Source organism: Zea mays, chromosome 9 (assembly GCF_902167145.1).
Source record: "Zea mays cultivar B73 chromosome 9, Zm-B73-REFERENCE-NAM-5.0, whole genome shotgun sequence".
Lineage (NCBI taxonomy): Eukaryota > Viridiplantae > Streptophyta > Magnoliopsida > Poales > Poaceae > Zea > Zea mays.
This window is the reverse complement of record NC_050104.1, coordinates 5,759,862-5,786,944: the sequence shown is the minus strand read 5'-3', so window position 1 is coordinate 5,786,944 and position 27,083 is coordinate 5,759,862. Positions and strand designations below refer to the sequence as shown.

Sequence of the window (27,083 nt, the reverse complement as noted above, 5' to 3'; positions counted from 1 at the left end):
GAAGTTTACTTCGGGAAAGATCGTGCAGCTGAAGAACGTGCATCATGTCCCTTCTATACACAAGAATCTCGTTAGCGGAACCCTTCTATGTAGAGATGGGTTCAAGGTAGTTTTAGAGTCCAATAAATTAGTTGTGTCCAAGTCTGGACAATTTATTGGTAAAGGCTATGATTGCGGAGGCTTGTTCCGCTTTTCTTTGTTAGATTTCAATAATAAGTCTGTGAACCATATTTGTGCTAATGTTGATGATCTTGCGAGTATTTGGCATTCTCGTTTGTGTCATATTAATTTTGGCTCTATGTCTCGGCTTGCAACCATGAGTTTAATTCCGAATATCACCATAGTCAAAGGTTCTAAGTGCCATAGTTGTGTGCAGTCGAAGCAACCTCGAAAGCCTCATAAGGCTGCTGAGGAGAGACACCTGGCACCACTAGAACTCATACATTCTGATCTTTGTGAGATGAATGGTGTGTTGACAAAAGGTGGTAAGAGATACTTCATGACATTGATTGATGATGCGTCTAGATTTTGCTATGTATACTTGCTAAAAACTAAAGATGAGGCTTTAGACTACTTTAAAATCTATAAGGCTGAGGTTGAAAACCAACTAGAGAGAAAGATCAAACGTCTTAGATCAGATCGTGGTGGTGAGTTCTTTCCCAAAGTCTTTGACGATTTCTGTGCAGAACATGGCATTATTCATGAGAGGACTCCTCCCTATTCACCCGAGTCAAACGGGATTGCTGAAAGGAAAAACCGTACGTTGACTGACCTGGTGAATGCCATGTTAGACACTTCTGGTTTATCTAAGGCATGGTGGGGGGAGGCAGTCCTGACTTCATGTCATGTTCTGAATAGAATTCCTATGGGCAAAGAAGAGAAAACCCCTTATGAGAAGTGGGTTGGGAGAAAACCATCACTTTCATACTTGCGCACTTGGGGGTGCATGGCGAAAGTCAATGTACCAATTAATAAAAAACGCAAGCTTGGTCCAAGGACAGTGGATTGTGTCTTTCTTGGATATGCTTCGTGTAGCATAGCATATAGATTTTTAGTAGTTAAATCTGAAGTTCCTGATGTGTATGTTGATACTATTATGGAATCACGTGATGCTACTTTCTTTGAGCATATATTTCCAATGAAAGACATTCATAGCAATTCTAGATACTCTTCTGAGATAATTCCTGAACATAATACACCTATTGAGAGTTTTGAACAGCCACATGAAATTGTCCTAGAGGAGGATGACAATGATGCTCCTAAAAGGAGCAAGAGACAAAGGGTTGAAAAATCCTTTGGTAATGATTTCATTGTGTACCTTGTGGACGATACTCCTACTACCATTGCAGAAGCATTTGCATCTCCAGATGCAGATGATTGGAAAGAAGCAGTTCATAATGAGATGGACTCTATTCTTTCAAATGGTACGTGGGAAGTCACTGATCGACCCTATGGATGCAAACCCGTGGGTTGTAAGTGGGTGTTTAAAAAGAAGCTCAAGCCTGATGGTACAATTGAAAAGTACAAGGCTAGGCTTGTGGCTAAAGGCTATACTCAGAAAGAAGGAGAAGACTTCTTTGATACTTACTCACCTGTTGCTAGAATGACCACTATTCGAGTACTACTTTCTTTGGCTGCCTCGTATGGTCTCCTTGTTCATCAGATGGATGTAAAGACAGCTTTTCTTAATGGAGAGCTGGACGAGGAAATCTATATGGAACAACCTGATGGATTTGTAGTAAAGGGTCAAGAAAGCAAGGTGTGCAAGTTATTGAAATCTTTGTATGGTCTGAAGCAAGCACCAAAGCAGTGGCATGAGAAGTTTGACACTACTCTAACGTCTGCAGGCTTTGCCATTAATGAGGCAGACAGGTGTGTATATTATCGCTGTGGTGGGGGCGAAGGAGTTATATTGTGCTTATATGTTGATGATATATTGATATTTGGCACAAACATTGATGTGATCAATGAAGTCAAGTCTTTTCTATCAAAGAGTTTTGATATGAAAGATCTGGGAGAAGCTGATGTGATTCTAAACATCAAGCTGATTAAGGCAGATGGTGGGATTACTCTCTCGCAATCTCACTATGTTGAAAAGGTTTTGAAGCGATTTGGCTTCTCTGAGTGCAAACCTTCTTCAACACCTTATGATCCCAGTGTGACACTGCGAAAGAACAAGAGAATTGGTTTAGACCAATTGAGATACTCTCAGATTGTCGGTTCACTCATGTATCTTGCTGGTGCAACAAGGCCCGATATCTCGTTTGCTGTGAGCAAATTGAGTAGGTTCATGTCAAACCCCGGGACTGATCATTGGCATGCACTTGAGCGGGTTATGCGCTACCTGCAAGGTACAATGAGTTATGGAATTCACTATTCTGGTCAGCATGCAGTACTTGAAGGATATAGTGATTCGAACTGGATATCTGATGCAGACGAGCTTTATGCCACCAGTGGTTATGTCTTTACTATTGGTGGAGGTGCGGTATCATGGAGGTCATGCAAGCAGACCATTTTGACGAGGTCAACCATGGAAGCCGAGCTAGCTGCACTTGACACAGCAACCGTTGAGGCAGAATGGTTGCGTGAACTCTTGATGGACTTGCCGGTGGTTGAGAAACCAATACCAGCTATCCTTATGAACTGTGACAATCAGACAGTGATTGCTAAAGTGACGAGTTCTAAGGATAATGGAAAGTCATCAAGACATGTCAAAAGACGATTGAAGTCTGTCAGAAAGTTGAGAAACTCCGGAGTTATAAGTGTGACTTATATTTCAACAGATAAGAATCTGGCAGATCCTTTTACCAAGGGACTACCACGTAATGTGATAGAAATCGCATCGAGAGAGATGGGTATGAGACCCGAATAAAGTTGCCATGGTGGAAACCCAGTCTATGTGATCGGAGATCCCGTGAATTAGGTCCTGGGAAGAACAAGCCATTGGTGAACTGAGGAGAGTAACCTTTGACCCTCTCTAAGTAAAGATGCAATACTCTCAAATGCTGTAAGGCAGGTTGGCTTTGTGCCTTAATGTGTTCTGTTGGCTTGTATTAGCGAAGATGTTGTCCTGCAGAACATTCTTGAAAGAACACACCTATATGAGTTAGACTGTCTAACGTCGCAGTCTATGAGATCTGGGTGATCTCTAGTAAACTCATGAAGAGACCTTGGAGTACGACGTATATGCTCCACCCGAGAAGGGGACTACTGGTAGCCAAGTACTAGTCATGACTTCAAGTGAAACCCATTCACGCAAAACTTGCAATTCAAGGCATAGTCCATTGTCCAAGTTGTGGGTTGGTGTAACTTGGAGTTCTAGGCGGAAGTTCAACTTAACAGTCTCTGCTGAAAAACTAGTATATTAAACAGTAGTGAACAGTGGCGAAAACTGCAGATGGGCATTTGAGATCTGGTGGGGGATTGTTAGGATTTATGGGCTTGGCCCAATTAAGTTATTCAAATAAATCCCAGGAAAATCTCAAAAGCCCATATAAGTGGATGGCAAAGGGATAGGTGGAACCAATAGCACCATATTGCTAGCTCTTGTGGAGTAGAGCTAACTTAAATATGGAAGCCACACTCACTCACCAAGTCATGGATGAGAGGAGAGAGTGTGGAGAGCCACACGCGCGCGCGCGCTCGCTCGCCTCGCCTCGCCTGGCCTGGCCTGGCCTGGCCGGGGCGGGGCGGGGCGGGGCGGGGCGGGGCGAAGGGCGCGGGCGCACGACATGCGCGTGAATGGTCCGCCGAAATCCGGCCCCTCGCCTTGCGGGGGCGCGGCTACCTTTTGCCGTTTGATTTTTTGGTTTCTTGGCTGTTACGCTTATCCTAACCGATCCCTATAAAATCTCAACTGATTGCGAGATTTTCGTGGGCGGATAAGCACTGGGGTCGCGGACTCGGTCCTATAAAAGGAGCCCGGCAGCCAGCCTCCAAATCATCCCAGATCCCAGTTCGCTTTCGCCTCTCTTCATAGCTGAGCCGCCTTTTAGTTCCCTTCGTCCCGACCGCAGAGGTGCATCTGCGATCAGGAGAGCAGGTCTCCGGAACCCTTCGTCTTCTAGATCCTGCACCGGGAGAGGGCGAATAAGGTTTTTGGGAAGCGTCTTCACGCGACTGCTCGTGATCTGCTGACCTCGTCAACCCATCTGATCCTGGCGCGCGCCAACAATCGGTAAGTCTAATCAGTACGCATCATCTGATTTGGCTTTTATTTCAGTTCTTCTGATTTGGTCATGATTTATATTCGGAATTTAATTTGGAATTTGTCTAATTATTCAACAGATCAGGCTCGTGATTCTTGTGCTAATAATGGGGATAACCGAGCACTGCACGGATGCCGCAGCTAACCATTCCACATCTCTCCCGTAGTGATTTGGCCACGCCGCGCGTTGACGAACACGCGCGTGCAGAAGCCACACGAGCTGAAGCAACCGTCGTCGGGCCTGGCCACTTTTTTCGCCTCGTTCCGTAGCAGCTGCAGGTACACTTAGCTCTGGTTGATGGCACGCAACGCAATGCCCATGGCTGGCTGGCCGAGAGGGAAATTAAAGCTAGCGAGACAGGGACAGAGAAGGCAATAAAATCAGTCTGCGCCGGCTGGCCTTAAGTATTTTCAGAGCAGGGTAAAGAAGTCTTTACTTCAATAACTGTTGCTGATCGGTGACTCTGAATGAATCCTGAATGAATCCTGTGGCTGTATAGTAGAGTTCATAATAGTTAGCTCAGCTGTCAAAAAAATCGCTAATAGAATTAGCTAGCTAATAAATGGCTGACTAACTATTAGTTGATTTTAGCTGAGTTTGAACTAGCAAATGTACTAATGGATAGGGTGTAAGTGTAACTAATGGTTAGTTGGAATATTAGCTAGGAGTGTTTGAATGTTTCAATTAAAAACAGCTAATAGCTGAACTATTGGTTGGATTGTTTGGATGTTTTCAGCTAATTTTAGCAGAAAACTATTAGATTCAAACAAGTCCTATATCATTCCTATGTATCCGTTTTTATAGACTCCTATAACACATTCTCTTCTATATATCTTATTCCTCTCTAACAATGTTATGTATATCTCATCCTCTATACGTCAAAGAACTATAAATGTCATATCATTATACACATCTTAATTCTATTTTATTTAAATACATAATAATGATTTTATTATTGTATGACTTCTTATCTTATATATTTATTGTGTCCTCCTACCTTATATATTATTAATAATTTTATATGAATGTATGACTTGCGTGAATTTTTGAAGTCAATAAATGGTACATGTTACAGTTTTTACCGAGCGTATTTTAGATTTCGATCATAACCGGTGTAATTTTTGTACCGAACTTTCGTTTCCGATGTTTCTGAATTATCGATGTCGTTTCCGTTTCCGTAGTTACCGATTTTGATCTCGTTTCCGAGGAAACATATGAAAAAGAAAATAATTTTAATGTTTACTGATCGTTTCCGACCGTTTTCACCCTAATTGTAAGTAATTTAGTAAGATTCTAATTTTTTTCCCTCCAATCCTATGTCTAGGGCTCTAGGCTGTATATAGCATGTAGGGCACTAGGGCTAAGACTAGCTCCAACAAAGAGCTCTAAAGGGTCCTGTACCCTAAATTTAGAGGACGAGGACGTCCTCTACTCCCTCCAGCAACGTCCTCTAAATGGTCCTCTAAATTTAGAGAACGCTGCTGGATCCTCTATATGTAGAGTTTCTCTAAACGGTTTTCTATCTATTTGAATACTTTAAACAACCGGTTTAATAAAACTAAAATATGTACAATACATTTGAGAGTATGACAAATACGTATGTACAAAAATTAAAAAATTAAAAATGTCTTTAATATATGTATTTACATATAGAGGACGTGATTTAAAGGACGTTGTTGGAGAGAAAATAGATATAGGAGATGGAATTTTTTAGAGAAGACTGTAAAGAACAGATATAGAGGATGTATATAGAGGACGTTGCTGGAGGCCTAGGTTGAAACGCGAGTCCTGCAACTTCGATCGAACCCCCCGGTGTGGTTTGGTGGGCTGACCAACCATGCCCCTTGGCGACGGAAGGCAACGGGAGACGGAGTCACAAAAACAAAAAAAACATGGTCTAATAGCATCTCCAATTGTTCTCTAAACAGAGCTTTTTGGGATTATGATCCTCCCGTCCGCTGGCTTCGCCCCGCTGGTACTCCGCAGCGCGTCGTCGCTCCTCTGGTCTTCTCGAGCTCGCCAACTCGCTGGTAAGGTGAGATTTTCCTTTGAGCGCCCGCTAACAGCGCACGCCCTCGGTAAAAGACGTCGATGCCCTCCCCATTCCTCAACTCACCGTCCCCTATTGTGACCTAACCCTAACTCTTAGAAGCTCCTCCTTCCAGCGCCGTCAAGCTCCTTCATCGGAGGTCCTCCTTCCCTGCAATGTCGTCGAGGGGGAAGAAGAGGCTAGTGGTCGAGGTGGATCTCGATTTAGATCCTGCAGCTGAGGTCACCGCCGCCTTCGATCGACTCTGTGTTTCCGTAGTGAACAAGCCGCCACCAGCTGCCGCCGTTGGTAAGGATTCAGCCTCCTCCACCTTGGTCAACAGTGTAGCCTTTGGTAAGGATTCTTCCTCCTCCGCTCGATCTCCTCCGACGATGTCCACCGAACAGCCTCACTCATGGAGCACTCCGGCCGTCACCACTCCATTGTCAGCAGCATCAACTGTGCCGGTAACAAAAGCACTACTTCTTCAAGGACTGAATCGAGTATGGTGGCATGAACTGAATTTAGTACTGAAATGGTTGCTCTTTTTCTTTTGTTTTGCAGTATGCCAGGTACAAAGAGGTCTATAATGGCCTTAATGACGCCATTGAAGAGATGCAGAAAGTAGCGATGAATTTGAAGGCATTGTCTACTGAGTACATTGTTCCTGAGCCTTCTTTGGGTAAAGAGATCTTGGTGAACCAATTAATGTGGCGCGTTCATGAGCTTGCGCAGTCACTAGATGAAGCATTGTATCGATCTCTACTCGCTCAGGCCGGTCCTTCACCACCCTTGTCTGAGTATTTTGACAACGACAGATCAGATGATGAAGCCCACATGATGAGTGGTGGGGATTGGGCTCTGGAAGATGTTAATTTTGAAGAGATTCGGGATCGTATGAGGAACTAGAATTTGGGAGGCAGTGCTTAGCCCATCAACTGGTTGTAGTAATTTGTAATGTAGTATTTGTGATGTAATACATCTAGTAAGTCTTTTGTCGGCAACAAGAGACTACCATATTTGTTCGCTGTTCTGTCAAGTATGTGTCAGTTCGAGTATGTGTTTGTTCAAGTATGTGTATGTTCTAGTATTTGACAGATTAATGTGAGAACAATGTGTGTGTTCGAGCATTTGTCAGCACAATTTGTGAACTAAATGTCTGTTCGAGCAGTTGTCAGATTAAGCTATGTTTGCAGTCGTTGTTGCACTATCTGTCAGGCAATAGTATGTATCACTTGCCATTGCAGGTACTCAAACATATATCACTTGCCATTGCAGCAACAGAATCAATTTTGGCGTTGCACTTTCCAACATGTATCAAACAGGTTCACATGTTCACACAGATTACACATACAAGTTCTTAAAACAGGTCCAAGACAGATTAGACAGATTCAAACTACAGCAGCAGTGAGGCTTTCTTCTTCGGTGTAATCTTGCGTACGACTCTTCTAATCTTTCTTGGAGGCGATGAAAGGCCAGCTTCTGCAGTTGGGGTGTTGACACCAGGAACAGCACTAGGAACAGCACCAGCAACAACACCAGGAACAGCCTCTGCAGTAGGGATGTTGACACCAGGACCAGCCATGTTTTCTTTGGGAAACCACTGTTTTGTGGTATTCATCCTTGGTTTTCGTTTTCTGCATATAAACATAACAATCAGATGTATATTATTAACATGAAACCTATATTAATAATGATCTATTTGTGGCTTACCTCTTTTTAGTTCCATTAAGGGGGCATTTTGGGCTTGCTTTCCGATGACCTAGTTGACCACAATTTGGGCACTTTATCTTTCCTCTTAGTATCTTTCTCTCATTTTCATTTTCATTTCCAGATACTTTTTTCTTTCCTTTACCACCTTCAAGGCAACTTTTAATTCTATTCTTTCTCTGTCGACCAACAGATCGTTTCCCAAGTGGTGCCCCTACTTCGTCGGCTAGGTTGACTTTGGGCCAAAAGGACTTATCACCCAGGGACTCAATCATTCTACCATAAGCTTTTTAAAATTTGTCCACTGAAAAATAATCATCAACGAAATGCTCCATTCCTACATCTCGCAACTGTTGCGCTATTATAACCACAAGACCGTGTTGACAAGGTTTCCCAGTGTGCTGCCATTCCAGACATGAGCAATATCTCTGTTCGGCCTTTACAATGTGCCGAGACTGAATGTTGGTGGTGTCCCTCACCTCGGCATGGTAATGATCACCTTTTTGAAGTGACAAATGACCCAACCCTCTTGTTTTGGCCTTTAAGACATTTAGGATTGCAGGTAGTATCTTTCCACCCAATTTTTCCCCGATCCTCCTTCTTCTAAAAAAAAGGTCCATAACCATGCTTCTGATCTTGTCAGCCAGTTCACAAACAGGAAGATCTTTGTAGTCTTTCACCCAGTTGTTGAAAACCTATGCAATGTTATTTGTTATGTAATCACACCTTATCGCTGGGTTGAAACCACATCTATACCACAACAAAGGATGCCACTCATCTAGCCAGTTCTTGACTCCCATCACATCCCTTACATTAGCAAAATGGTGCTCAAAGACAGTGCTTCTGTAAGCCCGTGCAGCAGGATACATGTGTTCGGAACCAGAGAAATGCTTCACATAATTTTGCATTAGATGGCGAAAGCATTCTCTCTTCTCAGCATTAGGGAATATTTCCTCCACCGCTCCAGTTAGTCCTTTGCAAGCATCTGAACAAATTGCTAGTAGAGGAAGGTCTCCAATTGCCTTATGTAACTGTTTCATGAACCAAACCCAACTCTCTTTCGTCTCAGACTCAAAGAAACCAAATGCTACTGGAAACATCCAATTGTGCCCGTCAACACTAGTAGCAGAGGGTAAGTGACCACTCCATCTACCATTGAGTGCAGTTGAGTCAATACTCAAATAGGGCCTACAACCTTCACGAAATCCTTGCAGACAAGGGCCGAAAGCACAAAAGAATCTACTGAAATAAAGTTTCCCAGCCTCAACTACAAGATCAAACTCAATCACTGAATCTGGCATAACCTCCAATACAGCTTCCTTCCAACTAAACAATAGTCTGAAGCTATCCTCCCAGCTGCCATATAACTCTGTTAGGGCCTTTTCTTTCCCTTTCCAGACGGTATCATAAGCAATACTGCAATTGTGCTGCTCTTGTAACAGGGTCTGCAATTCTTTAGCTCCCATATGCGGTTTGTTGGTAAGGATGGGAAGCGCTAAGGAGGCAACCCATGAGCTGGTTGGTGTTGTGGTCTTCCTTTGACCACTAGAAGTGCAAGTGTGGTGGTCAACAATGACTGAAACCTGCATAAAATAAATCATTTACACCGTTTTAGCATCACAACATGGTCCGAAGAAAGTTCAATGATCAAAAAAACAAGTACTAAAAAATACTCACAACTATAGTGGGGGAACCAGCAACTTCGGGTCTCGCATTAATTCTCCAAGGGCAATCACCACCTTTACAGTAACCACGATATCTGAATGGAGCGCTTGACTCAATTCCTAACTCAAACTCATTGTTAATCGCGTATTGCCTTATAGCCAGTCTAAATTCTTTCATATGCTTGTATAAACTACCAACCTTCATAATAGGGTTCGATCGGTTACAAACTAATATTCGCTCTCCTGGTATAGGATCCTTGCAGGGTAATGCACCTATTTCATCATCAGAATCATCATTTCTGTTGCGAACTGGACATGGTCTACAACTAAAAGCTTGTTGTCTCGCATTCGATTCCTGATTATCTTCATCCATTAAGCCCAACTTGTCATACATGACAGCCTCTGACACAACCTCTTGTGCTCCTTCTTCCTCCCATATTTCCTCAATTTCTATGGAGCCCCAATCAATTTGTAAACCCTAAACCGACATACTAGTCACTCACTGCAAACAAAATGAAATATACATAAACAAAATGGCATAACCTTACATCTGCAAATGATGCATCCGGAGGTGGAAGAAGGGGCCTATGAGCAGGGGGGTCGCCTGGTATGTCAATCCCCAAGCCGGCGCACCTCCATTCCTCTGACTCACGATCCTCTCCGTCCATGGCGCAACCAACTACTACTGCAGGACTCAGTGAATGAAGGGAATGCAGGGGTACCAGGGCGCTACACGGTGGGGGGGATGCGCCTTCCTCCATGGCAGCAGGGAGTTGGAAGGACGTCCACGCTGACCGAACCTTCGTTCGTCCGTGGCGGCCGGACTGGGGAAAATGGGCAGCAGCACGAGTGAAAAAGGAGCAAGAGGAGGAAGGGAGGGAGGGGTAGATCAGTCACAGAATGACTTTTACCGAGGGCGTGCGCTGTTAGCGGGCGCTCAAAGGAAAATCTCACCTTACCAGCGAGTTGGCGAGCTCGAGAAGACCAGAGGAGCGACGACGCGCTGCGGAGTACCAGCGGGGCGAAGCCAGCGGACGGGAGGATCATAATCCCAAAAAGCTCCTCTAAACAACTATATGATCTTAGATTTAACAAGTGAACAGAAAAACATTTCTCCAATAGTTCTCTAAGTAAACTTGCTAAATATAGTTACTTGCTATCTAACTCTATTTGCTCTCCAGATTTAGCAACTAGATAGCCACTCCTGATAACAGTTGACAACAATTTTTTTCGGCACCCATGCAAATTATCCAGGTTCAACGCTTTCTTCTTTCTCACCCGTGAGGCCGCAAAGCAGTCAGATACCTAGAGCTAGACAAAAAACCTGTTACCCATTAATCACACCTGATTTACCTGAATCTAAACCCGATTTATCCGAACCCGAATTATCCGATCACTTGTCACCGTAGCGATCGACCGCCATGAAAAAATAGAAAATGAGACAATAGCATGTAACAGGAAACAGAAAATTGGTCCAACAAATCTAGATTTAGAATTAAAATACTTCCTAAATATTAGAAACTATTGGAGACCAAAGTATTTTCTGTTCCCAATACCTATTTAGCAACTTGCTAATCATGAGTTTTAGAGAACTTTTTTTAGAGAACAATTGGAGATGCTCTAACAGTTTCTTAAATGAGATCCTCAAATATATCAAATTTCTAAATATTTTTGTTTATGCCTCATTTAGTAGAGTTCTGGATCCTCTAAAAACAGTTCTATCTCTAGCACTTTAGGTTCTCTAAAGGAGTCGGAGCCATTTTGCAATTCATTTGGCAAACATCTTCTCTTATTGTTGGCACCGATCTGGTCACCAAACACTAGGCAATCTTGGCTGCACTATCTTTTGGGCTAGTTTAGTCGGCCTTTGCTTTTGCACAGATCGCATTTTTTTACTTTGTTTGTTTTATCAGCAGGTCGGATTTATTCTTCATGTATTTAGCAAGCAGCTGATCAAAAGCAGTGTTGGGGACTTGTTCTCAAATGCTATGAGTTAAGAACAAGGCAACATAGAAAATGTTAATCGGTAAAGTCCTTCGTCCTTCGAAGCATTATTTCCCTTAGGATATAATGATTTTCAGATGAAGGTTATGAGGGGCAAACCTTCATAAATACACTATACATTGACGAAGGATGAATCATAAGGAATATGAAGGATAACATAGACAATTGTATATTATTATTAACTTATTTTTGCATTATCATTATGTAGAAACAGAAATAACATCGAATTACAAATGTACCTTCAGCTTGAAGGAGACGAAAGTACAAGCGTGACGCAAAAGCGAATGTTAAAATCAGCGTGAACAGTACGGGGGTACTGTTCACCTATTTATAGGCGTGGGACGCAGCCCATACAAAATTACATTCATGCCCTTTACATTTGATAATAATTCTATAGTAATCTATCGAGGTCTGAATAGCATTTTCATCTTTAAGTCGGTTTCATTTTTTGCTACCATGCCGAAGCTTTCCTGTTCACATCTTCGGCGCTGTATGAACCTTCGTATTATTCTGGTCTTCTCCTGCTGTGATACCGACTTGAGTCCGAAGATACCTGCTCACGCATTATACTCCAGAAATATTGTTAAATCCTGTTTTTGAGGACCTTCGTAAGCCGAAGGCCCCCAACAGTAGCCCCTCGCAATATTAATTTGTTTTTAAAATAATAAATTTAGATTGCGACATGGACGAAGGCCTTACGCCGAAGGTCCGAAAAAATAATTTCCCTTTGCTAGAATAGCAACATTCACTGACAAGCGGGGTCTTTCAATTTTCAACGCACTGGGCGTATAAATAAGATCATACCGCAAATTCATTTGGCACGCTTTCTTGCCATCTGCTCCCGCTCACTCAATTTTTAGCTCTTGCGCACCAAGATTTGCTGAGCTTTTAAGTTTTGAAGCTTCGGCATTGAAAACAGTTTTTTAGTATTCCCGAAGATGTCTGAAGATAAGAAGGCTGCTACCGGGATGAAGCTGAGTCTCGATGAAGAGAAGAATCTGGGGTTTCTTATAGCAATGTCGAAGACCAATACAGAAAAAATCACCAAGGAGATTCTGGAAGGTTTGTCTGAAGATACTGGTGACAGCGACAGTTATGATGTGGACAGTGGTGGTGAAGACTCCGAAGATCGCCCTTGGCGACCAAGCCATGCGGTTTTCGGCAAATCAACTATCAAAGAAAATCATCTTGTCAACATGAGAGGAAGGTATTTCCGGGATTTGTCCGTTGTGAGGGCCGACGAAGGGGAAAAGACTTGTCCACACCCTGAAGAGAATGAAGTCGTAGTGTACCGAAGCTTTTTGAAAGCTGGACTACGATTTCCCCTGAGCAGCTTCGTCGTAGAGGTGCTGAAAATGTTTGAAGTCTATCTTCATCAACTTACCCCCGAAGCAATTATAAGGCTGAATATCTTCGTATGGGCCGTGAGAAGCCAAGGTCTGGAGCCTGATGCGAAAAGTTTCTGCAATATACACGAATTATCATACGAAACAAAACCTTGGGGTAAAGAACAGTATCACAATAATTTTGGCTGCTACAGTTTCGTTTCTCGGTCTGGGTCAAGCTGTCCCGTGCCAACCTTTCGGAAGAGATGGCCCGGCGACTGGATGACAGAATGGTTTTATGTGAAGAATGACCTGGCAGTACGGGAAGATATTAAAGGTATAATTATGCGCCCTATTTGGCAAAGCTTCGGCCTGCGGAGGCCGAAGGTTGAAATGAGTGAAGCTGCCGAAGAATGCCAGAGAGCCTTCGGTGTTATTTGTTCTTTTATTGGAACGAGAGATTTGGTACAAGAACATATTGCCTTCAGAGTATGGCCGCTCGCGGAGAAATGGGAAATGCCGCAAGAAACCATAAAGGAGGCCGACGAAGGTGGACTTATCAGGCTGAAGTACACTTTCAAGTTCGGAGATAAATTCGTTGAGCCAGATGATGACTGGTTAAAGAGTATTGAAAATTTAAGTGATGAACTGCTTGGGGCTTATTCGAAGGCCGAAGATACTGCACTGTCAGCAGCCTTTGGAGGCCGAAAAAAGAAAAGGCTGAACCGGGTGTTTGATGCAATCGGGTTTGTCTACCCTGACTATCGTTATCCCATTCGAGGGCAGAAAAGAAAAAAACACAACCTCTGCGAAAGAAGAAGCTGCAACTGCTCCTAGCGAGCCAGAACCGAAAAGAAAGAGGATAAAGGTCCTCACACATCGGCCACGCTATATTGAACCAACTTCGGTGCCTGAGTTCACCGGAGAAACTTCTTCGGCCACCGAAGCTGAAAAGCCAATCAAGCCAACCTTGCTGCCAGAAGTCGCAGAAATGGCCGAAGCGCCAACAAGGATAGAATTGGAAAAACCGAAGATTTTGATACCAGAAACCAAAGAGATGGCCGAAGCGCCATCCACAGAAAAAATGGAAGAAGTGAAAAAACCAATTGAGGAAAAAACATCAGAAGTTTTGAGTCCTGCAGCAAATGTTGAGACAGTAAAAAATCAAAAGGTGCCAGCAGCGACTCCGAAAAGAAAGAGAATGGTCAATGTGCTAGATGTTCTGGAAACAATTAAATCTTCAAGCACACCTCCGAAGAAGATTGTTGCCATTCCTGAAGCGAAAACTAAAATTTCTGATACTAAAGCTCCAGAGCAAGAAACTGAAGCCGAAGCTGGGTCCTCAGAGCCCACGAAGATAAAATCCTTGGAAACCGAGGAATAAAAAATAACAGAGCCAACTTTTGTTGAAGAAATCAGTGTCATTGCCCCCGAAGCATCCCCCAAAGTCCTTGATTATATTGTTCGTCATGCTTCGGGGAAACAATTATCAGAAAAAGAAAAACAAGAGGCCCAGCTTTACGCCCAAAAACTGAAGTATCCAAAGGGGGCGTTAATATTCAATGGCAGTGGAGAAGAAGACTTTTTGTATTGTCTCCCTGACAGCAAGGAGATTTCTGTCTGTCGAGAGATGAGCAAGAGCTTCGGATTCCCAACACTAGAAGACGGGCTCTCGGTGCTGTCGAAAAACGATCTGGCCGACAGCCTGGCATACAATAGCTTAAAGGTACAAAAAATGAGATCTTTGTACTTTTTCTTTGAAACCAAAATGTTTCATTTACTTAAATCTATTGACGCACACATATCCTTCCCCGCAGGGCCTTATACTTAGCAATGCCCTCAGGGCCCAAAAAGATACCGAAGACGAAGGGTGCGCTATTGCCCTGAGCAACCTTCGTTCCGAAGTAATTGAACTAAGGAACGAAGGTCTCGAAAAAGATAAAATATTACATTCATTGATAAATAGAATAAAAGAAGACGAGGCTACTTTTAAGGGTCAAGCTGAGGCACAGAAACTTGAAATTGAAGATCTTCGAAAACAACTGGCCAGAGCCAAAGAAGAACGCATACTTGAAGAAACGAAGCGAGAACTTAGCGACCAATGGGCAAATCATTTAGAGGGAACTGTTGAAGAGCTTCGTTCGTCCAAGAAAAGATGCTACAACAAATCTATGGAGTGTGTCAAGAAGTTAAAAGCTAGCTTCGCCAGCGTCGGCGCATTCTCAAGCGAAGAAAACTTTACAAGAGGCAACCCCGAAGGTCCCATCGAATGGATTGATCACGAAGCTGAGGCCTTCGAGGAAATTTTAAATAGCCGTGGAGACATATGTGCTTTCTCGGGTGCCAGGGGAATTGCCACCACTTTAGAGAAAAAGGGCTGCGAGCATGTAAAGATTTTAGCGCAATCCGAAGCTGCCTTGTCCTTCGAAGATGCAAGAGATCCTTCGGCCGAAGCTAGCATGGTCGGTGGAAAATTTTTCACCGACGTCTGGGATAATGGTGGCCGAGAAATGGCTCGAGAAATTATTCGAAAAAGCGAAAAGGGCATTCACGATGCTAGAGAAGTAGCTGAGGCTGCTGAGAAGAGCGCAGAGCCCGAAGGGCAACTAGGTATTAACTAATGGTTTTTATTGTGTTGTAATTTTTGGTTTTAAACTTCGTTTGCAATTTGTAATAGCAATGTAGTCGTATCCTGTCCTCCTTCAGATCCTGCTAAAGCGTGTCCGGGCTCTCAGCCGAAAGGAGACGACGAAATTAAAAAGATGGCTGAAGCTATTATGGACGAAGTTGTCAATCGACTCCTGAATGAGGCTGCAGAAGTTGTTCTGAGAGAAGATTAAATACTATTGTAAAAAAAACTTCTAAAATGTAATATGTGTGACATCTTGTAGCCCTGAATGTAATATACCTGCTTTTATTGTTTAATTCTTTACGATGCATGAAACTTTACATACGTACCGTTTTTGAGTCTTTGACGAAAAAACACCTTCCCTTCTTTTCATGCTTCGTGAAGAATAATTTTCATTTGTCACAACAATATTCGTAGTGTTCTGATGAATAATATCCAAGCTTCGGGAAGATGTTCTCCGAAGCTACACTTCCGAAGATCAATAGTGTATCTGCTTGCAACTTAGCATGATTTTCCCCTTTCAAAACATTCTTCCGAAGATCGATGTCATGTCCCTTTCTTGTGCCATATGCAGCATGATGTATGATGCTTATGCTATGCGAAATGATGTTATGATGTTATGTTGTGTAAGATGGTGTTTATTCCGAAGATACACACACATTCTTGCGATAAAACACATAGTCTTTTTGAATCAGCGTTGTCTTTTTACTATAAGCCTCTCTTAGGAGCTTCTTCGCCTTTTACTTCAGCGGAATCAGCGTTTATTTTTCGCTGTAAGCCTCCCTTAGGAGCTTCTTCGCCTTTTACTTTCAGCGGTATTCGCGTTGACTTTTCGCGCTTCGCCTTTTACTTAGGCGGTATCAGCGTTGACTTTTCGCTGTATGCTCTGCATTCCCTTTGGAACGACTTTGGAGCAGAAAACTTACACTGCGCTCCCTTTGGAACTGCTTTTTGTGACTTCGGCAAACTTACTCTGCGTTCCTTAGAACGACTTTTTGTTGCTTCGAAGAATTTTCGATAATTCGAAGGTCCTCTTTGTTATCACAAATCTTTAAACTTCAACAACTTAAGCCTGTGAAGAAAATATATTTTCCTTGTGGGAATCAACGAAACTATTTACATGAAACCTAAACAATGTCCTTTATTACACAGAAAATAAAACTGAATGAAAAAGATTGCTATTAAGGTAGGATATTTGTCAATAGATGTGCTTTGACTCTGGCACAGTGCTGTTGACTGTGCGAGCTTCGGACTGTTCTCTGAAGTCCCTTTGGTGTGGAGCATATTGGCTCCCTTCTGGCTGCTGGCCTTGTTGCAGCGGTGGTGGAGGCGGAGGCTGTTGCCAGGAAGCTTGAGGTTGACTCGCTGAAGCAACAGAAACTGCAGGGTGATTGCCTACATACTCTGGGATGTAAGGCGAATGATACGAAGCAGTGTGCATGACCTGCTTCGGCTGAGCCTGTTGTGCTGCAGCTTCGGCTATTTCCTTTTGCTTCTGGATGGTAACATGGCACATCCTGGTGGTATGGCCTTTGTTCTCACCACAGAACAAGCAAAAAATTCTTCTTGGCTGATCGCCAAATCTTCCGCCGAAGCCCCTGGCACCTCTGCCTCTCGGAGCTGGTGGTCGGAAGGAGCCTTGCTGTTGCCCCGAAGCCTGTGAGGAACACTGTGGCCTTTGCTGTTGGCTCCCTCTATCATCATTTTGGGTAGAGTTATGAATTGATCTAACGTGCCTCGGATAGAACCTCCCTCCGAAGCCCCTGGTCATTTCAGAAAACCTGAAAGCCTCCTCCCTTCTTTGGCGAAAATCATTATCGGCCCGAATGTACTCGTCCATCTTCTGGAGCAGCTTCTCCAAAGTTTGAGGAGGCTTCCTAGCGAAGTACTGAGCTGACGGTCCTGGCCGAAGCCCGTTGATCATGGCCTCAATGACAATTTCGTTGGGCAGTGTTGGTGCCTGTGCCCTCAAACGCAAGAACCTCCGGACGTACGCCTGAAGGTACTCTTCGTGATCCTGGGTGCACTGGAATAGAGCTTGAGCCGTGACCGGCTTCGTCTGGAACCCTTGGAAGCTGGTTAACAACAAGTCCTTCAGCTTTTGCCACGAAGTGATCGTTCCTGGTCGAAGGGAGGAGTACCAGGTTTGAGCAACACTCCTGACAGCCATAACAAAAGATTTTGCCATGACCGCAGCATTGCCACCATACGAAGATACTATTGCTTCGTAGCTCATCAAAAACTGCTTCGGGTCTGAGTGGCCATCAAATATGGGAAGCTGAGGCGGCTTGTAGGACGGAGGCCAAGGTGTAGCCTGCAGCTCAGCGGACAGAGGAGAAGCATCATCAAAAACAAAATTCCCATGATGGAAATTGTCATACCAGTCATCTTCATTGAGGAAACCCTCCTGATGAAGGTCTTGGTGCTGAGGCCTTCGGTGTTGCTCATCCTGAGTAAGATGACGAACTTCCTCAGAGGCTTCGTCTATCTGCCTTTGCAGTTCAGCTAGCCTGGCCATCTTTTCCTTCTTCCTTTGCACCTATTGATGAAGCATCTCCATGTCTCTGATTTCTTGGTCTATCTCATCCTCTGGCGGTGTCGGGCTAACAGCCTTCCTTTTCTGGCTTCGGGCCTCCCGAAGAGAGACAGTCTCCTGATTGTGGTCCAGCGGTTGGAGAGCTGCAGTGCCAGTTGCTGGAGCTTTCTTCGGCGCCATAGCGAAGGTTTATGATCGCCGAAGGTGTTCAAAAACTCAAAGAGTGGAAGTGAGTTCACCGGAGGTGGGCGCCAATGTTGGGGACTTGTTCTCAAATGCTATGAGTTAAGAACAAGGCAACATAGAAAATGTTAATCGGTAAAGTCCTTCGTCCTTCGAAGCATTATTTCCCTTAGGATATAATGATTTTCAGACGAAGGTTATGAGGGGCAAACCTTCATAAATACACTATACATTGACGAAGGATGAATCATAAGGAATATGAAGGATAACATAGACAATTGTATATTATTATTGACTTATTTTTGCATTATCATTATGTAGAAACAGAAATAACATCGAATTACAAATGTACCTTCAGCTTGAAGGAGATGAAAGTACAAGCGTGACGCAAAAGCGAATGTTAAAATCAGCGTGAACAGTACGGGGGTACTGTTCACCTATTTATAGGCGTGGGACGCAGCCCATACAAAATTACATTCATGCCCTTTACATTTGATAATAATTCTATAGTAATCTATCGAGGTCTGAATAGCCTTTTCATCTTTAAGTCGGTTTCATTTTCTGCTACCATGCCGAAGCTTTCCTGTTCACATCTTCGGTGCTGTATGAACCTTCGTATTATTCTGGTCTTCTCCTGCTGTGATACCGACTTGAGTCCGAAGATACCTGCTCACGCATTATACTCCAGAAATATTGTTAAATCCTGTTTTTGAGGACCTTCGTAAGCCGAAGGCCCCCAACAAGCAGGGTTGACTTTGTTGAGTCGGCCAGACGTCTTAGAAGTGTTGTGCTTTACAGTACCTGTTTTAGGATGATGTGGTCTGACTGTCTAAGGTCGTTGCTGCTTCTGGTCATTCGCGGACTATTCAGCCTTCATAACTGAACTATGCGCGTCTGTTCCAGACTATTCGATCTTAGTGCCCAGACCGTCGGCGTAAGTAGGACAAGCGACCATGATCGTATGTGCGATCATACTTGCTCCCCGGTGCCTTCGGTCTTTCTTTCGTCAGGAGCCTTCCAAGTAACGGCTTGACGTGATATATTTGGCATGCAACTATCACCAATGATAATATTTTTTCCATTGCATTTATCAGTCGAACATGGCCGAACTAAGAACTTTTTGCTCGTCGGCTCTAATGTACTGACACGGACATGTGGTCTATCAATCTTCATCTCTTGAAATCTCAACCTACCTTCATTTATAGCCGATTATATTTGCCGACAAAAGAAATGAGCCATGCCATTTACAATATGTACGCTTTTTTAATTCTTCTAATGTAGGAATTGTATGCGACAATTTAATGTTACTATTCTTAAGCAACTCATCAAATATTTTATCATACTTAGCAACATTAAATGGGAACTTAACTTTCCTCTTTTGCGTCGAGTGCAGGCGAGAGCGAGCAGAAGATTTGGCCTTACTAGGCCAAACAAGCTCAGTGACATACAACTTTTTTGGCTATCCCCTGAGCTACTATTGTCATGAAAAATATTATGGGACTCATGTGTCCGGCTATATTTATGACGACCTTCAGCACTAGGACGGTCACAGGTGGTTTTCAGTGTTTCAGACGGTCTGACCTATGTGGTTGGATAGTCTGCGAAGGGACCGGACGATCTGGTACTATATCCGGAGTGTCTGATCATGTCGAGCATCGCATGCGAGCCTTGTGGTGGGCTCTACATGACTTCGAATTGTTCGACATAGAGGCCGAACAGTTCGATGGAGGACCGAATAGTCTAAGATCATGCACGGACTGTCCGGTCGTGCTCAGTGCCGATCCACCACATAGTGAAGATGACGACAACGGTTGCCCTGGATATGAGGTCATCAACATACCATAATATGGCTAGGACTGAGAAACCCTATTTGTTGTCGATGTGTTTGGTGCAATTATTTTGGTGCCCTATTCATGTGAGAAAAAATTAGGCGTATGAGATTTTTCTAAAGCATGTATCATTTTCTCTATATCCTCCGTCATATTTTTAATCTACCTATCAAAAGAAATTCAAATAGATTTAAGATCTTCAAATGATGTGACATTATTTACAGTGGGAGCTGTTGTAGCAAGGCTGACAGAGAATCAAAGTTTATTTCCCTCTCTCGGACAACCTTCTGGTGACGATCTATACTAAAGTATGAGAGGTACCACTTCTCCATAAATTCATGCTTCTGAGCACTCGACAAAGAGCCAGATTTTGGTAGTGCTTGTTGTCGATGAAACTCCTCTTCCCATTTCTTCATGTAGTGTTCTAACTCCTCATGCTCAGCGGTCGATAAATTAGTCAGCCTTGTGTCGCGGTCTGGAGAAACATCGTTGAGATCTTTAGAATCGGCCATAGAAGCCGATTTTTGTTGATTTGCAACCTTCAAACCTCATCAGAGTCGCCAAAAAGTGTGTTGGCGCCGATCTAGTCACCAAACACTAGGGGTGTACCGCCTAGCGGTGCCCTCTGCGGCGGCACAGACGGTCTGCGGCCTAGACCGGACGGTCCACGACCCTACAGCAGGAGCGGTCATTCCCTATTGTCGCTCCGGACGGTCCGCGCTCAGGGCCGTACGGTCCGTGATGGCGTAGGTTCGTCTTCCTCCTTGTAGGAGCCTAGATCTCGCCCCTGGGGAAGACATCTAGGGTGCTTCGGGTCGACAGGCCACTTGGGCCGTCCCCAGATGGCGTAGAGTCACCTAGGGATTAAGAAATCAACTCGAGGAAGAGACCTAAACACATTCACCCTCCTAGCAGATGACTAGGCTTGTTAGGATGAGATCCAAGGGTCGTCTTGGGGTCGCTAGGTCACCCAAGACGGATCTATACGACGTAGAGTCAAATATGGGTGAAGGTGGATATGCGGAAAGCTACAACTAAAGCTATGTTACATCTATTCCTAAGGCTTGAATGATAAGGAAAGATAAATAAAGTAGATTGGTTTGATTGGAATTGTTTAGGTGTTCTCAATTGATCGTACCCCTTTATATTTATAGAGGAGCAGGTCTAAACCTATTCCTAGGCAAGATCCAACAGATTCCCATGGATATGTTAGGATAACCACACATGGGATAAGTACTCTGGCCTATGCTTATCTAGTTGCAAGGATGCGGACCGTTCGGGCTATAGAGCTGGACAGTCTGACCGTGCCCAGGTGCCAAATATGGTGTTCAACACCCATGTTTCTTTCGAATTATGTATGAGAAAAAATATAGGAGACGATAGGAACAACATTTTTGTGCTATAGCTCTCAAGAAGAAAACAACTCTAGCTTTTGGAGGGATCTCGACGAGAAGCCGTTTTTTACCGATTGGTAGGGCTTTACGATGAGCCTGAACTGGAGCCGTCCAAAGAGTCATGCTAAAGGGGCCCTTAGCCCCAGAATTATAGTGTTGCTTGACACTTCCAATAGCCTATTTCGTGTGTCAATCGCACTATAGAATCCATTGTCTGCCATCGAGTTTGCGCTAATGTACAGATGATGCACTTTGAATTGAGTTGAGGAAAGGATGATTTCATTATCATCATTTAATATTCTGAAGATAACCCATCCAAAAATTTAGAGAAAACGACTTACCATGATTTATACGAATGAAAAATAGTAATCAAGAGAAGAATAATGATTATTGAACATTGGAACTTTATCGTACAAATGAAACAAATTTGAAGCTGTAAGTAATAATTAAAAACTGAATCGGCATATTTTACAAATATTTAATAACCTAAGAATTGTGACCTGTTGGAAACTAGACTTGTTTTTGCTCCCTGTATATATTTAGCAACTCGCTAAATCTAAGTTTAGAGAGCAATTTTTTAGGAACTAATGAAGATGCTCTTACATCGTATATTTGGATGATAGTTGAAAATACTAAATATTAGCTAATTGTATGAGCCGTAGCGAGACGAATTTAACCTAACTAATCGACGATTGGTACATGTAGTATCATATATGCATATTATGGATTAGTTACAATTAATAGATTTGTCTAGTAAATTAAGTATGGTTTCTAATCGACACGTAAAGATATGACCTCGCTAAAGTTCAGGACAAGCATCAAAAACACCCCTTTAAAGCCACTTCTGCTTCTGCATACCGATCTGCAACAAGTGCCGGTGCTAGAGCTAGCAGTGGCTGCAGTGCTACTGTTGCTTGACCTGCGTTTGCTTTGTTCGTATTCATTGCATGGCTGGATGCATTGCGACCAACCCCAGAACTGCTTGTCAGCCCCCTGCCAGTGCCATCTTGGTGGTCTGTTCGTTCTACGGGAAAAAAAAGATTTACTGCTGCTATCTTGAATGACAGTACCGGATCTTATCTAGTGGCTCGGGGAGGAGAGGAGGGACAGGAAGCCTTTCATTGGTCAAGGGAAAATTAATTAGAAAATTACTTTGTATGACCAATAAATTAGCAGATATTTCTTTGCTGGGAAAAGTTCAAACGAATGGAAATTCTCTCACGCTATTGAATAATAAAGAGACTTTCGTTCAAAAATATTAGCACCGGTTGTTCGAGAAACGTTACGGACGCAAGAGTCAATACCGGTTAAATCCGTTTAGTTAGGTTATTATTATCGTTTAAAGACACTAACTGATACTAACAATATTAAGACCGGTTAATATCTTTAACCGATACATATAACTTAGTATTAGTATCAGTTAGAGACACCATTCTTAATATTAGTATCAGTTAGAGACACCATTCGGTACTGATAGTACCCATTTTATAAACTCTCTCCTTCCTCAAAGTGACAAAGAGGAGCTCAGTTCATGGCGCCATAACCTTCAAAAAGGGAAGATGTTGTCCAATTTTTCTAAACATTTAGTGAATACTTCATTGATTTAAGTTTGGGACAAAACTAACAAGACCATCCACTAATATAGTATGGTTGAAATAGTCGCTTCATTTAGATCTCTTGAATTGTGTGGCCGATTATATTTAATTCTAAATCAACCTCTAGAGAATTATCGCGTAGAAATGTTGAGGAAGGTAATAAATTATATGCATCTTGTAAGGAAGGGTATACAAAACTTTTATCTAGATCTTTTAAATTTTAGGTATTGTTTTTATATCTAGACTTTTAAATTTGAGTTTATCCTCACATATGTGTACATATATAGATGAAATATACTATTACATTTTTTATATTTAATTCTAAATCAACCTCTAGAGAATTATCGCGTAGAAATAGTCGGGTACCGTAATTAGGGGTACCCCCAACACTCCTAAACACGGCTGGTAACCACCATCAGCACAAGCTGCAGAGGCAGATGGGCACGATTCAGGTCAAGGCTTCGTCTACTCAGGGGACGCGATCTCGCCTCGCCCGAGCCCAGCCTCGGGCGGGAACAGTAGTCCCAGACGAATTCACGCCTCGCCCGAGGGCCTCTAAGCAACGGGCGCACCCTCGACTCGCCCGAAGCCCAGCTCGGGCAGGCTTCGTTATGAAGCAACCTTGGCCAAATCGCCTCACCAACCGACCGTATCGCAGGCGCATTCAATGCGAGGATCGCCTGACACCCTATCCTGACACACGTGCCTCAGTCGGCAAGGTCGAAGTGACCGCAGTCACTTCGCCCTTCCACTGACCGACCTGACAGGAAAACAGCGCCGCCCGCCCCGCTCCGACTGCTGTGCCACCCACCAGGGTGAGGCTGACAACAGCCAAGTTCAGCCTCACGCGCAACAGGAAGCTCCGCCTCGCCCGACCTTGGGCCTCGGCTTCAGGAGGAAGTCTCCGCCTCACCCGACCCCAGGGCTCGGCCTCCACCTCGACCTCGGAAGGTGGTCTCCGCCTCGCCCGACCCCAGGGCTCGGCCTCAACCTCGACCTCGGGAGGAATCGCGTCCTCACTCGACCCCGGCCTCGGCCTCAGGAGGAGTCTCCGCCTCGCCCGACCTTGGGCTCGGACCGACCGTGCCATGGGGGATACATTATTACCCTACCCCTAGCTAGCTCAGGCTACGGGGGAACAAGACCAGCGTCCCATCCAGGCTGGCCCCGGTAACAAGTAATGATGGCTCCCCGCGTGCGTCCATGACGACGGTGGGTCTCAGTCCCCTACGGAAGCAAGGAGACGTCAGCAAGATCCCAGCAGCCCCGACAGCTGTGCTTCTACAGGGCTCAAGCGCTCCTCCGACGGCCACGATACCGCGTACACATGGCTCTAGCACCTCTCCGACAGCCACGATGGCATGTACACAGGGTTCAGGCACCTCTCTGCCAGACACGTTAGTGCATAGCTACACCCCCATTGTACACCAGGACCCTCTCCTTGCATCTATAAAAGGGAGGTCCAGGGCCTTCATGCGAGAGAGTCGTCGCGCGGGAGGACGGGCTGACGAACAGGCTCACTCTCTCTCCCTCGCGGACGCTTGTAACCCCTACTACGAGCGCATCCCCCCGGCGCAGGATAACACGAGCCGCGTTTTCCCCCTTATGTTCCATCTCGCGCAACCTATCTGGGCTAGGACACGCAGCGACAATTTTACTCGTCGGTCCAGGGTCCCCCGGGGTCGAAACGCCGACAGTTGGCGCGCCAGGTAGGGACCTACTGCGTGTTGACGAACAACTTCCCGTTGAGTTCCAGATGGGTAGCCTCCAACAACCTCTTCAGCCCGGGACGCTGCTCCGCTTCGGGAGCCTCGAGTTCATGTCCCTCGACGGCAGCTACGACATGGTACTCCTTCCCCCGCAGCGCGACAGTGACAACGACGACCGACAGCTCGCCCGGCGGCGGCGAACTCGACGAAGTCTTCCCCCCGCGGCGGAAGAGCAGCATCCGTGTTTGTCCCGCCACCCTCCTCGCCGCAGGAGGAGGAGACGGGGCAACCGTGGCCAGGCAGGAGGAGGCATCTCGTTGGCTGTCGAGCGAGTCGACGACGCCGGCACCCCAGCGGGGGACATGTCGGGCGTTGTCCTCGCGCCTGAGACAACGACGAGTGTCGTTTCCCCGCAACATGCCAACCCTAAGCGGACAGATGACGCCAGCACTCTCGCGGAGGACTTGCTGGGCATTAGCCTCGTACCTGAGATAACGGTGCAGTCCGTCCCCAACGCGACCTCATCACCGTCCATCGATCGAGAGGTATTGTCCATTTTCCACCCTGTGCCTTTTAGATTCAACTTCGATCCACCAAGCGACCCCGCTTCGGTGAGCGCTTTCGTAAAGGCATATCCTAACCTTCCGGGGTACCATATGTGGTCATCTTGGGACCGACTGATGGCCGTCTCAACCTACGGGCCCCCGGGTTCCGAGGAAGAAGACGAGCCCGACTCTGGTTGGGATTTCTCCGGGCTCGGTAATCCCAGTGCCATGCGAGACTTCATGACCGCATGTGACTACTGCCTCTCTGATTGCTCCGATGATGGCCACAACCTTGACGACGAGGGTTGTGGCCCAAGTCGCGAATGTTTCCACGTCGATCTAAGGGGTCACAACGAAGGCAACCACCTCGGTATGCCGGAGGATGACGATCCCCCTAGGTCTGCGCCTCGCGTTGACATCCTGCGGGAGCTAGCTGTGGTCCTAGTCCCTGCGGGGGGTCAGGACACACAGCTCGAGCAAATCCGCGAGATGCAGGCCAAGCTCGACGAGGAAGCAGGGCAACTTGTGCAGCTCCGGCAAAACATCGAGCAGGAGTGGGCAGGCCGAGCACTCGCCGGAGAAGCGCGTCATCAGGCCCGGGACGACCAGCACCGTATCGTTGACGATGCCAGGGCAAGACTGCCCCCGACCTCCAGTGGGGTCGGCCAGAATCTGGCTGCAGCGGCAATGCTGCTCCGAGCAATGCCGGAGCCATCCACCACCGAGGGGCGGCGTATCTAGGGAGAACTCAAGAATCTCCTGGAGGATGCCGCGGTTCGATGGGCCGAGAGCTCTGCCTCCCGAAGGCAAGGGTACCCCCCGGAGCATCACGCTGCGACTTCCCGACTCAAGCGGGAGGCCTCGGTCCACACCGGGCGCACGCGGGACGCGACGCCTGCAGCCCCGGGTCGCCTCGACAACGAGCACCACCGCCGCGACCGTCGAGCCCGCCTTGACGAGAAGGTGCGCCAGGCTACCACTCCAGGCGTGGGGGACGCTACGACAGTGAGGAGGATCGGAGCCCCTCGCCGAACCACCAGGTCCGCTAGCCTTTAGCCGGGCCATACGACGGGCGACGTTCCCGACCCGGTTCCGAGCCCCGACTACCATCACTAAGTACTCGGGGGAAACAAGGCTGGAGTTGTGGCTTGCAGACTTGAAAGGGAAATGTGCCCTTGGGCCATTTCTAAGTATTTTGGTGATTTAGTGTCCAACACAAGTGCTAAAATATAAAATGGTGGACAAAGTACAAACCAAGGATAAAGGTATGTTTCTCAGACTTAGTACATTGTTTTATGGACTAATGTATTGTGTCTAAGTGCTGGAAACAGGAAAAATCCAATTGAAGTTGTCTTGGCTCGAGCAGCCAAGGCTCTGCTCAGTCTGGGAGCACCGGACTGTCCGGTGGTGCACCGGACAGTGTCCGGTGCGCCAGGCTGGCTCGAGCGAAGTGACCGCTCTCGGGAATTCACCAACGACGTACGACTATAATTCACCGGACTGTCCGGTGAGCCAACGGTCGGCCGGGGCAACGGTCAGCCGCGCGATCTGCGCGGGACACGTGGCCGAGGCAACGGCTAGAAGGGGGCACCGGACTGTCCGGTGTGCACCGGACATGTCCGGTGCGCCAACGGCTCTCTGGCTGCCAACGGTCGGCTGCGCCAGTTAAGGAAAGAAATCTGGCACCGGACAGTGTCCGATGTGCACCAGACTGTCCGGTGCG

The 27,083-nt window shown here is 45.5% G+C and overlaps 1 protein-coding gene across 1 annotated transcript; it reads left to right on the top strand.

The window, feature by feature from the left end:
* Nucleotides 1–6,378: 6,378 nt before the first annotated feature.
* LOC118473265 (uncharacterized) lies at nucleotides 6,379–7,423 on the top strand. Its single transcript, XM_035962444.1, has 2 exons — nucleotides 6,379–6,704; nucleotides 6,802–7,423. Exons 1-2 carry the CDS (start codon nucleotides 6,414–6,416, stop codon nucleotides 7,144–7,146), a joined length of 636 nt encoding a protein of 211 aa, XP_035818337.1. The 5' UTR covers nucleotides 6,379–6,413; the 3' UTR covers nucleotides 7,147–7,423.
* Nucleotides 7,424–27,083: the final 19,660 nt, after the last annotated feature.